Here is a 13658-nt window from a genome sequence, read left to right as displayed (position 1 = left end):
GTATACTGCCATCCGGTGGTCAAAAAGATACTACACTCAAAAGACCAACATTCCTTCTTAAATTTGACAATAATTACTAATTATTGTCAAATTTCAAACAATATTATCGTTTATCACAATAATTTCCGAGACAATTAATCGCTCAGCAAAACTTGTTATTGTGAAAGGCCTACGTGTGTGTGTCTATGTGGTACCAATCCAGGTGTGTGTGTGTGGTACCAATCCAGGTGTGTGTGTGTGTGGTACCAATCCAGGTGTGTGTGTGTGTGTGTGTGGTACCAATCCAGGTGTGAACACAAGGTTTTGCCAAGAAGCACACAAAGTTCTGAGTTTAACGCTGCATCATCGCACACTTGCATTAATTATTAAATTAAGTAAAATATATAAAATGAATGAAAAAAATAAATGATATGATATAAAATGCACTGCAATGCAGTGGGCTTTATATGTCCAAAGATGGGAAAACATTTTTTTATTTTAATTAAAAGTATTTTGTGGCTTTTTTAGAGTTCAAACATCTTATTTGTGCACCTGTTTCAGTAAATCGAAGAAAGGTGATTCCAAATTATAAAGAAGAGAAAAAGGAAACATAAACCATAATCAAGAGCTTCTTTAATATTTGAATTGAAAATCCTAATAAAATAATATTCTGCTAACTTCATGGTGGATTCATCACTCAGCTTTATCTGCTAGCTCAATAACAACACTGCAGGCTTGTCGTGGTTGCAGGTTTCTAAATGTAGTAAAAGAGCCTCACACACACACACAGTACAGGCTAGTGAGCACTGACCTGCACCTCTGCAGAGATAAAAACAGAACTAATCACTCCAGCAGTCATAACTCCTCCTTTGTGCTGACTCCTTTCTCCCTCTGCCTTTCACTATTAGTACTTTTCTCCACCATTACCCCTTACTTCATCCTCTCACCCATTTACTTTTTCCATTTCATTTCTCACACACTCCCTTTCCTCTCATAAAAGTTCCTCTCTCATCTCCCTCCATCGTTTCACTTCTCGTTTATAGCCTCTTCTTTAAATCACAAACATGCTACAAGGTTGCCCAAGCTCCATACGCAGGCGAATCAAGCTGATAACTTTAATAGTATGGCTTTTTGTGTTCGAAATAAAAGAGGCTGTGCTTTTTAATGACATTTACGTTTAATATCCCACAGGTCCCAGAAATGAAATCAAGCCTGAAGCAAAAAGACAGAATAATGTAAAGAAAGCAGAAGCGAAGTGACAAGAAGGGAATAGATGTGAGCGATTTAGATAGCCGTCCAGGTAGCACACGGACAGAACAGAGAAGGGAAAGTGCGTCACAGGATCCCAATGCATCATGGGATATAGCTGCATTGAGTGTATGGAAAAAGGGGTGAAAAAGGCGCCATTTTGATGCTATTCAAAACCTTTTTCTGAGTCGTTTTACCCTTTTTTATGCCTTTTCTGTCGTCGTGCAATTATGATGGTCATGTGAGGGAGGAAGGAGCTATCCATCTTTCTGTTGATGCGAGACGCTAAAAAAAAGGGAGGGGGGGCTTCAACTATGGGGGTTTTGTTGTGTGCAAGTTATAGAAACAGAGGGGGTCGGGTCTTTCAGTTGAGGGTCATCAATCATCGGTCGGGGTCAAAAAATAAATACGAATGATTCAGAACCAATTATATCCACCTTCACTGCATCCCCCTCTGAGCTAGAACTCACTCACACCCCCCCCCCCCCCCCGCACACACACACACACACACACATATAGAAAGAGAGAGAACATCAGATCACAAGTATAGAACAAATAAATAAAGTGTGTGATGATGCAGAATAAACTCAAAACTTTGTGTGCCATTTATCAAAACCTCACACAATCTCTCTCTCTCACACACACAGACAGACACAGACACACACACACACAGACACAGGTCAGCTGGTGCAGCAAGGTCGTAATCGGGCTGACATTCCCTGTTCTGGTCAACTTTTGTCTCTTTGTTGTCGTGGTAACATCAACACCCCAGATGAACAGGCTTTGTTTTCCCAAACAGCAAAGATGCATTTTTCTCTTATGTGTCCCGTTTCTTTTTGTAAAACACATAAAAATCAAACAGGGCAGTTGATTTATTTATTCATTTTAATTTTCCCTCCTTTGAGTTGTGAAAATGAACCATATTATAATTTACTCTTTCAAAATAAAATCTAATTTTGGAGCTGGAATGAAAAATACTGTCACTAAAGTTTCTTGCATCAGAAATCTTATTTCCAATTTTTACACTACATTCACACACCAGGGTTAGCAAAGGGAAAACCTAAACTGCATATCTTGAGGAATGGGACAAAGGGGATAAATTGGATCAATAAGCTGCTATATTTATTCTATATGTCTTTTAAAATTAAATAAGTCTTTTTTTCTTAAAACGTAACATTTGTCTAAATATTTTCCATATCCTAACTGATTTAGTAGGTTTCTTTAATGCAATTTATTCACCACATATTTGAACAGATCCCTAAATATTTACTAAAATAAAACTCTTGCACTAATAGTTCTCATTGTCAAATTACATTTGCCGCTTTAGAAACACGGAGGGGCATTTGTCTGATGTGAATCCACATAAGAGATACTCAGAGTGGTTTTGAAAATAACTGTTTTCTTTTTAATTAAGCTATCAAATAACAAATAAAAACATCATAGTTGATAAATGGATTGTAATAAAAAGAGTATTTGTCCAAACCACCTCAACTGACTCCTTTTGATGCGGAGGATCAGCGGCCCTACTACGAGCCATCTCTGAATGACGGAGCTCCTCACCCTACCTCTAAGGCTGAGCCTGGTCACCTTACAAAGGAAGCCCATTTCGGTCACTTGTACCCAGGATCTCGTTCTTTCGGTCATGATCCAAAACGCATGAGGTGAAGGTCGGCACATAGACAGAGCAGAAAATCAAGAGCTTTGCCTTTAAACTCAGCTCTTTCTTCAACATGACTGACCGAAGCAACGCCCTCATTACTGAGGATGAGGTCCCAATCCGTCGATATATCGCCATAACTAAACTGGATCCCCAGTTAAAAAAATATTGATACAAAGATGATACTCACAGGGCTCTGATTGGCTTGGGAGAGTCACATGATGTTCCTTCTGGCCGCTGAAAAGCAGCTCTGCTCCTCCACTAAATAAAAAGCCAATTAATTAAAAATTATTATTGTTATTTTTAAAAAAGCTTTGCTGTAAACGTGTAGTAATGTAGAATGTTTAACAACAGCACAACACAGGACTGTCACCGACAGGCATCAGGATAACAATTATAAAGTTTATTTTTTAGATTACTTAAAGCAAATTAATGAAAATATAAAATAATTTAAAAAAAGCTTTGGTGTTAAAAAACAAAATATCCCTTTTTGATCCTTTTTTTAGACAATGATTTTTCATGTATTTGCTTATTATCTAAAAATTTATACATTAAAACTGGCAAGTTACTGTTTCATATTGACAAATTCACAATGTTTACTACAACATGCAGACACATAACATTTTGAATAACTATAATATATAATAAATAAGTGAATTGAGTTACTCCTACGCAATAAACATGCATTTCTTTCGTTCTATTTAAAACAAAATTATCACAACCTACCAGATTTTTAATTCCTTCAAGCTTTTCTTGTTATTTAAAAAAATACTTCAATTAATAAAACCTGGCTTAAGTCGGCTCTTGTGTGATTTTTCTGCTCTACAAAGTTCTGTTGGTTGTTGTTTAGATTTATTAGAGCAAATAGTTTTGCTTCATGTAGCATTTACTTTAATTCGGGTAATTTACTTACTCCATTTCTTCAAATTTCTTGATGTCTTTGCTGTTTTCACCAACATACTTGGAACATTAAGATGTATATTATGCCCGTTTCTTTAAATAAAAGTGTACAAAATGAGATTCTAAATTGTTTTAATTTAATTGCACCGGTGTTGTCTCGAAAAAAGTACCCCATTCGTAAGTGCGGCATTCAAAAACAATTTTATTCATAAAATAAAAAAGCAAATTTTAAATAGTTGGAAAATAGACTCGCGTCACACACTACTCAGAAGAACACATATAAGTACACATATTTGTAATTTTGAAACATTTATGTATGCAGGCACATACGGAGTGTTTTTCACGTGCGCTCACCGCGACGCGGATACATTTTTCAACACAACACCGCCACTCCGCATTAGTGTGCTACTGCTCCTTCGTTGTAGCGAACTTTAACCTAAGAGCTAGAAAACCAAAATATTAACTAGGCAGACTAGATACGAGATGTAGCCAAACGTCGGGAAAAGTTAGGTGTAAACAATAATCCATGGTTTGAACGGTCGGGTGAGTGGCTCGGCACCGTTTTTTGTTCAGTTCCACGTTAAACGAGCCTTAAACTTCCGGTTCTCACAAATATTAAGCAAACCCTCAGTCACTGAGTGATTCCCTCACCGAGTTACTAACACACGGAAAACACAAAGACCACAATAACATTAATGAAGTACCTACCCAAACTCCAGATGAAGAGCTATGGAGGCCGCCATATTGTCAACACATGCAGGAAGTAATTCTCCTGTAGCGGAAGTGACGTAATCAAGAGTCATTCATTATTTTTTTTTGCGTTCCTTCGCATAAGTAAAAAAAAAAAAATGCATGGATTTTTAATTATTCATAAATGTTCCTTTATTTTGAATGCTATTGTGTATTTATTGCAATTTAATTTGTGTATTATGTAAACAAAATCCTTAAATTCTTTAAAAATTATTTCTTCAAGCGTGAGGTCTCCAGCAAAGGTATGACAATACGGTAACAATGTTAAACCAAAGCCACGACTGTTCATTTGAACGGTCTTTAACAGGATTTGCTTCATTTTATATTCACAAATTTGCCAAACAACCTCCTAATTTTGAGCCATTTTGATTAGAATACGACTTAATTAATGTTTAATGATGTGAAAAAGCATCGAAATTTGAAAGATTTAAATTATTTCTTCCTGAAATGTTCAAATAAATAGTAACTAAAACAAAAGCCTTTAAATGTAGTTTTTTTTTTCTTGTTTTCAAAGCACTTTCGTTAACCTTTAACAAATATTTAAACTTGTATACTTATTTAGGAGGTGAAAATTAAATAAAATGCCATTACTGTATATCTTTCATTATGATTTAATACAAATGGTTTTACACCTTTAACACTTTTTTTTGCGAGTTAACATTTTTATTTATTGATTTGTTTGTTTTTCAGTGACATAATGTTAAGCTTTATAGCTAGGATTTCTTTTAAATTACCAGCTCTATGATTGTTGTACAAGAGTGGCAGTTCACCTTTAAATTATATTCTATTTTGGTAAATAATTTAGTTAAAAATTCATCAGCAGCTGGAAAGAAACACTGTTCTCATACTAACTTTGCACATGTGTATGTTTTCCTTCCATTTGTATGAAACTGTGAGGAGGCAGGACATTAATTTGTCAGTCCACATCTATCTCCCTCCCTTTTCACATACATCTTCTATCATACAATTGACAGTTTAGACTCGGACCAAGCCGTGCTGGATGGAGGGGGGAGGGCCTGGGGTGTGCAGCGCGGCTGGTCAGAAGTTTGAATTGCAAATCTGCTGCCTTCTGTTGGTGTCCAAGCCTTAGCAGGCCTTTGCCTGTCTTCATTCATGTGTTAATGAGGAGTGAGTGCAGAAAGGGCAGACAGACAGATCGAGCTGGACCTGGCGGAGGGGGAAGGTGGTGGGCAGGCGGGGTGGGTAAGGAGGTCCTCTGACAGCTGAGGCTGCAGTGCACTGCACACAGCAGCTGTAAGTGTAGGACGATTACGAGCTGCTGAGGAATGATCGCACTGCATATCATGATTTCTCTGCACGTTTACATACAGCTCTTATAAATGGAGCCCCAGATTTATTTACACTACAATGATATCAGCCATTTTGGTGCTTTTGTTGAGATTGCAGCTTCCAATTAAAGGAATATCACCCACCACCCTTATGTGAGAGTTTAAACCTAAGACCATGCTATGCTGAGAAATGACAGAGTTGTAACTGCTTTGGTCAAACCTGGAAATAACATTTTGCACAGTCTCATGCGATATCACAAGATGTCACGCTCAGAGAATGTGTCGTGAATTACTCCGAACTATCAACACGTCAAATTTTGTCTCAGTATCTTGAGAAAGTGACTGAGTTATAGTCATATTTACCAAAGTTTATTACTGTCTTTTTCGCTGTATAAGTTGCACCTTTTTGTATAAATTAGCGTGCCCTGCAACTTATACAGCGAAGTGACTTATTTATTTATGTTTCCCATATTTATAACCCAATTTTTGTCTGAAATCTGACGATTTCATTCGTTCTGATATGGAAAATATTGAACACTACCATTTTCAGCCACTAGAGGGCGGTTGAGTATTATGGCAAGCCAAGTGTCTCAGTAACAGGTAAAAGTGGCTATTAATGAGACACTTGTCTTGCCATAGCGTCCCATCTTCGGCTCGCTCCGGAACTCCTGATGCAAACGTCAAATCAGCTGCATTTCGTCACAGCATCCAGGAGAAATGCAGCTGATTTGACCATTAAAGTGCCTTTATTAAGGAAAAGTTAAACTGAGACACACTTTTACTATATTGTAGAGCAAACAAATAATTGGTTTTAGGTGGTTATCTTGTTAAATTTAGAAGAAATGCACAGCGAGTCGTCCCTCTGTGCGCTCCCACCTCCGCGAATCGGCTTTTGAAATGCAGCTGATTTGACCGTCAAAGTGCATTTATTAAGGAAAAATTTAACAGAGACTCACCTTTGCTATAATTTTGAGCAAACAAATAATTGTTTTTAAGTGTTAATCTTGTTAAATTCTTGTTAAAGTCCTCCTGGTCACGCTCCCGCCGCGCCATTTGGAAGCCAATGGATTTTTGGCACAACACCGGCCCACGTTTCCCAGTGGTGACGCATAATAGATGCGACTTATACGGCAACACAGCGTATTTATGTTTTTTCCCACTTTATTAGACATATTTGGACTGATGCGACTTATACGGCGGTGCGACGTGTACGGCGGCAAGTACAGTACTTGTGTGGGCCATCTTGAATCAGGTCAACGCCGGAAGCTAATTGGTTGTAAATGTACATTCAGGGATTACTTTTCTGCAAGTTTTACTAATTGTAAGAGCCATATGAGTGAAATAAGCAACTGATGAGGTGAACACGCAGCTTTAAGACACATGGGTGGTGAGTGTGTCGATGTATGCGTGACTGTCAGCAGGCATAAATGACGTGCTTACTGGTGTTCTGGCTTTATATGGATGAGGAAGTTGGGTGCACCCAGGGTCGTCATATTTTCTGTTGTCCGTGTTATACGCCACAGCGAGTTATGCCAAGCAAGCATCAATTGCTTGGACCTGGTCAGTCTGTGTCTCAGTCTGTGTAATGTTTAAAGCATGGAAATTTGAAACAGAAAAAACAATTATTGCATAAAGAAGTGACGTGAAGTGACGTCAGTTTGGAAACACGCGTCGGACAGAGATTCCCCGAGTTTAACCCAGTGCGGACCTCATCACAATCGTAAGTTTGCCGTATAATTACTAATTCTTTCCTCCGGTTCATGAGATATTTTGCCAACACTACAGACAAACACACACAGAGGCAAACATATTTTTGCCTTCAAAAATAACTATAAAGTTGTTACATGACTAATTTATAAGACTGATATGACCTTTGATAAGTTTTATTAACTGGAAACAATCTGATATCTCAAACAATATTCTACCCAGATTCCACAGAATTCCAGAGTCATACTTTAACCAATCCGTTTCTGTGTAACGCTGCCGGAGTCCAGCAACCCAAGGTCACGCATGATCAGATGACAATGAGCAACACGACAGATTATCTTTAGAAGGATTGTGGGGGAGATTAGGGGTTGATGGCTTGCTGTCAGAATCACTTGGCTGATGATGGGTCCGGAGGAGCATGGTTCTGTTTCCAGAAGCAAAATAAAGAGCTGAAATTAACATGATCCCAAAGCAGAGAGAATCCTCTTAGAGATTACACCCAGAACATGCTCTGCCTCTGGAACCCGTATAGAAACAGGAGACAAAGAAAAGCAGAGTATCTTCTTGTTATTACATATTACACAGTGCTCTATCGTCTTTCATTGTCCTGCACTACTTTTTGTCTCGTCCTTTTTGTGAGTTTTTGATTGTTATCCTTGAATAAACCCTCCCTCCCATTCTGTCCAGCAAGCGGCACCACTGCCTCTGTCACTGATGTGCCAGTCGTCAAGTCGTCTAATTCATCAACATATACTGTATGTTGAACCCTTTGCCCACTCAACTCTTTAAAATGTGTTCCCAGATCAGTTTATCTCTTGACTAGCTGGTGTATTATCAGATGTTTATCTGGTGCATAGCTTGCACATTATCAGGTACTTACAAGGTCAAGGTGTCTTTATTGTCGTTCACGTCACATGTGGTACATGAGGTGGAACGAAACTATGTACACAGGGTCCCAGTTACATCCAACAAAAATACAAATTGTAAAGAAAAACAGTAATAAGATGTAAGATATGAACTAAGAAATACGCTAAACTAAGAATATACTAAGCACTAATAGTACAAAACAATACGCCAAACAACAGCATCATGTACCTGGTACATAGCTTGTATGTTATCAGGTACTTACCTGGTATGTAGCTGGTATATTATAAGATAATTCACCATTATGTACACAGGAACCCATCAGGTGACAGGTGTTGATTCAAGTACTTAAAGGTCACTTACGAGGCAGTTGTCTGGCAGATGAGGGGACTTTTTAGGTATTTACTATGTCTCTACTGGATATTTACCCATTATGTCCTTGAACTTATTGGTACCCAATAGGTACATTATTACCACTTACTGGGTGGTTATTGAGTACCCACACAGAGCTTATTCTATTATTATTATTAACCTTTATTTAACCAGGCAAATCCCACTGAGATCACAGATCTCTTTTGCAAGGGAGGCCTGGGCCTGAAGGCAGCCTAACATGCATGTTTTTCATCTGTGGGAGGAAACCGGAGTACCCGGAAAAAACCCACGCAAGCACGGGAAGACCCCACACAGAAAGACCCCAGGTCCAACCGGGGATTGAACCCAGGACCTACTTGCTGTGAGGCAACAGCGCTAACCACTGAGCCATCGTGCTGCCAGTCGTAGTGACTGTTTTATTGTATAGCCTGTTACTTGTTTTTAAATATTTTATCAATGCAGTGAATTTATTATTAGTTTTTATTATTATTATACACACATTTATGCACGTATGAATGTTTGAGGAGTCACGCGTATTATTCACTCACACGCACACACAGACACACACACCATCTGTTCTTTTTCCCTCCTGTTGCCATCACTGTGGGTTTATATCAGCAGAGCAATGCATGATGCTTTGCAGAACGCACATGCTCAGTGCACGGAAGAACGTGCATTTTTCTTCTACTGTACTTGTTTATTTTAAGTCTATTGTCCACTTGAAACTCTTAACACAAGATCTAAAATATTTAGACTTGTGAGCAACAAACTGACAAGGAAAAAGCAGAGACTTCAGCAGAAACTCAAGAAGTGAGACACTTTTAGTGTTTAAAACAAAGAATAAAAACAGGGACATGACTGGATAGATGAAGTTTTCTGATTGTTGTACTCAAAGGAAGAATCAGAAGCTGTTTGAAGGTGAAGTGCTGCCCCCTGCTGGCAAATACATAAAAAGACAATGACTCTTGGCGAGTTCTATTAATGAAATTAATAAGAAACAAAGTATTTATCTTCAGTAAAAAGGATGGTTGACCTGTTTTAGATGGAAAACATTAATGGTAGAAATGATTGATTATATTTATATTTAGTTTAAGTTTTAAATTTGAAATGGCACGCTTTATTTTCAAAATTTATCTACAAAGTGTGCATAGAAGTTATTAAATTAAAGTCATAAGTAATGAATATATGTTACGAAAAGTAAAAAAATATTAAATATGGAGAAAACCTTGCTGGTGTAAAAAAAAAACCATTTTACTTTGGAGGAATTAGAACTAAAAGAAGTAATAGTTGTTGAATAAAAGTCACAAAATCTAGGAAATTACTTTCAAAGGTTAAATAAATATTTGTTGGCAGCAATTTCTGTTCCATGTTTTATATTTTCTTTTACTAGAGAAGTCAATACAGCAAAATGTAATAAACAAACCAAAAAAAAAATATATATATATAGGAAAAGGATATTTAGTTGTGTTTTTCTGGTAACTTTTACAGGAAGCTCATAAGCTAAGGACTTCACAGATTTTATTTTCTCTCACACTGGTTTCTTGTAAAAAAAAAAAAAAAAAAAAACATGCTGCCACAATCCAAAGCAGTAACTAAATTTTAGAGATTTACTATTTTTTTAAGTTTAATTTTTTAAATATTTATTCCCCATACAAATGACATGTTTCCCTTATTTATTAAAACATTTACGTTATTATTTTTTATGTGGGAACATCTCTCCTTCTGAATGATCTTACTAGTTAAGGTGGTTAATTGATAACTATAAGAAACTGTTTTGCTAATAATTTAAAAAAAATGTAATAGCTTGGGATTATAGCAAATGACTTGTTTTAAGTTACTTATAATAAAACAATTTTCTTCAAGCTTTCTCCATTTTATTTCTTTAGTTAAGTTTGTTGACTAAAACCCTTAAAACCAACCAATAAACTTTCAAGCAAACTAAAACTCAATAATGTCTTAATTGAACCTAAACTTATGACATTTCAACCCTCCTTTTTTTAACTGTGCACATTTTCTAAATTTAAATTTAAGAAGCACATCTTTTTAATTTTTTTTACCTTTTGCAGAACTGCTCCTCAACTGGTGGAGCAGGGTTTGGATCTGGACCCAGATGTTGTGTTATCTGGACCCAAATTTATTGTTAAATTTTAACAGAACATCTTTTTTATTAGTTACTGCTCCTCTAATTCCAGATTCATGATCAGATCAGCCGCTGCATCAAACCTATACAAGTGCCACGTGTTTGGAGCAAAAAAAAATCAAAGTCCTGGACACAAGCAATCATTTTATTGGAAAAAGGGAATTGCTATGTACAGTACAAAAAAAGAGATCAATCCTGAATTATTTTACAACTTTTTGCTTTTCGTCTCATACAAATAAGAACACGTCACATCGTGATCAATGTCAGTGAAACCTAAACCAGTAGGCATTCTCTTGGTCTTAAAACACACAAAATTGTCTTTATTTCATTCTGAGTGTAAGTTTTTTTTTCCTGCTGCTTTATGCTGGAGCTAACCCATGCAGCTGGCTTCCAGAATAAAAATAAAATACAAAACCAGAGTTTAAACACAATCCAACGTCTGCTGAAGGAGTATAAATATGTAGCATGGTGGCAGAGGGAGCATCTTCTGAAGTATTTCCAGTTTGATGTTGAATGTTGCTTCCGTTTAGTTCGTTTGGATGAGAAATGTTTCAAATGTCCTAAAATCTTCCAGAAAAGGCTCAACTTCTCCGTCGTTGATTGAAACAGTTGCATAGTTCTGAGTCGGCTCCAGCCCTCTCAGACCGAATCAACAATAAAACTGAAAATTTAAACCAAAACTTCAATAAATTAGTCGTTTTTACAGTCAATCATACATCCAGAGGGCCTTGGAACAATCAAACAGAACGCAAATTTTAAATAAACACTTCCCTGCCAAGCTTCGTTAAAGATTTCCCAACACTTTGTCATTAAATCATTTGTATATTTGTCACATTTGTAATTAAATTTAACATTAAAGCAACATTTTACTTGGTATAACATTTACAGCTGCATGCATCGACCATGTCAACAAGCTCATAAACTGCAAGCATGTTCATAAATGTTCAAGTGAAACATTGCTTTAACTAAATTTAAAGTGAATACATTCCACTTTTTGTTCATTTATGCTGATTTTGTGCACATGACACACAGTATAAATATATTAAACAGCCAGAACAGAGGGAGCTCGCTCCGTCTTCTTAACCCGGCTGCAAATGGTTCATTTCAGATGCATTTATTAATGCATGGTACACTTTTAATGGGATTCGATGGGGCTGATTGATACACGGTGAATGAGGTTTTAATCGTAGTGACGAGATCTGGGATTCTCACGAGTTTCATGAAAAAATTGTTACAATGTTTGGATATTTTATAGTAAATAAATAAGCCAAAAGAAGATGACGATGTACAGAAATGAACACATACACACACTAAACATCTACTTGTGATCTATGTCAGCTAATTCTGCTACAGTGTGTGACAGCAGTGGAGTGTTCGTGTTTTATCGGAGCAAAGCCAAGTTTTTGTAGCTTTATTTGGCCCTCAGCGTACAAATGTAGTCTGTACTACAAGAGCAGAGCTTCTTTTCCACTTTGCTCATCTTCTCGCCTCTGCTTTTAAATATTTTAAACATTTCTGGGTTCCTCGTGCTCTTTTAGCTGCCTTCTTACACACTTTCGGATCTCTCAAGTGCTGGAACCAGGCTTCCCCACGTCCTCAGTTATGCAAGAGAAAACCCACAGCTACCACCATGCAGGCAGTGGTAAGTGCAATCATGAAGGTTTTGGTGGCGCAGAGAGTCAGGGCAGGTGCTATAGCTCGCTGTGGCGCACGGGAGGTTCTAGTTTGTGAGACAAAGCTGTGAGAACTTTGTCGAACTTCTCGTAACGTTCCGATTGGCTGCCCTCAGAGCCGCGGCTGCCCCACAGGAGGCGCATCTGGAACTCGGTTTGGAAGATCTCGTGCAACTCGGCCCGCTCCTGAAACCCTGAAGAGGAGAAAAGACAAATAAATGCAATTATATTTACATAAAAATTACAACAACAAAAAAAAAACCTTCAAACCCTGCACAACCACATAACGTTAAAATGAAACAATCACTGTATATGTTTATGCTGATGCTGCACCGAACTGAACAAAACAGCCTTCTGTAACAAAAACCTAGCATGTCACCTGCTACCTTGAAGTTCAACATAATGGTACTTCCTCCAGTTATTTAACAGTCAACAATGGTGTACCACAAGGCTCAGTCTTAGGACACACCCTCTTTACAATCTACCTAGGTAATGTATGTCAAACAGTCCCTGATGCATCCTTACATTTCTACGCTGATGACACCGTTGTTTATTGTCGAGCTAAAACAGTTGCTAAGGTTTTCCAGCTTTTGCAATCCGCTTTCGACATCATCCAGTCAGATTTGTTCAGTCTCAAACTTGTCCTAAACTCTGACAAAACCAAAGAGATGTTGTTTTCAAACAGGAAGTCGGTCCCAGCAGTTCTTCCTTTGATTTTATCTTTGAACAATGTCCCTATTGAGTTTGTCGATTCCTACAAATATGTGGGTATCTTGGTTGATTCACATCTCTCTTTTAAGCTCCACGTGGAAAACTTGGTAAAGAAACTAAAAGTTAAACTGGGTTTCTTTTCAGAAACAGATCCTGTCTAAATCTGAATGCTAGGAAACACCTTGTAACTGCGACTTCCGTCTAATACCCTCAGGCAGACGATACAGGAGTCTGTCATCATGTACAAAAAGACTAAAGGACAGCTATTATCCACAAACTGTCAGATTACTGAACCCTCGATAATAACACGGAACAACTGGCAATAACTAACTAATAATTCAACCTCAATGTCACTACCTGTGCAATAA

At 37.4% G+C, this 13658-nt stretch overlaps 2 protein-coding genes across 2 annotated transcripts in view; both read right to left on the bottom strand.

The window, feature by feature from the left end:
- Window positions 1-2952: 2952 nt before the first annotated feature.
- Window positions 2953-4543, bottom strand: urm1 (ubiquitin related modifier 1). Its single transcript, XM_037692182.1, has 2 exons — window positions 4493-4543; window positions 2953-3145 (listed from the first exon to the last, which is right to left on the bottom strand). Exons 1-2 carry the CDS (start codon window positions 4525-4527, stop codon window positions 3025-3027), a joined length of 156 nt encoding a protein of 51 aa, XP_037548110.1. The 5' UTR covers window positions 4528-4543; the 3' UTR covers window positions 2953-3024.
- A 7852-nt stretch (window positions 4544-12395) lies between these two features.
- sh2d3ca (SH2 domain containing 3Ca) overlaps window positions 12396-13658 on the bottom strand; it is a 49532-nt gene continuing 48269 nt past the window's right edge. Inside the window, exon 12 of the mRNA XM_037692257.1 lies at window positions 12396-12773. Coding sequence (XP_037548185.1) covers window positions 12598-12773 — 176 coding nt within the window. The 3' untranslated portion in view covers window positions 12396-12597. The remainder of the gene's footprint in view (window positions 12774-13658) is intronic.

The sequence above is a fragment of the Nematolebias whitei genome, chromosome 18 (genome assembly GCF_014905685.2).
Source record: "Nematolebias whitei isolate Nwh7 chromosome 18, NemWhi1, whole genome shotgun sequence".
Taxonomy (NCBI): domain Eukaryota; kingdom Metazoa; phylum Chordata; class Actinopteri; order Cyprinodontiformes; family Rivulidae; genus Nematolebias; species Nematolebias whitei.
The sequence above is the reverse complement of the archived record's forward strand: the minus strand, read 5'-3'. Positions and strand labels throughout refer to the sequence as shown.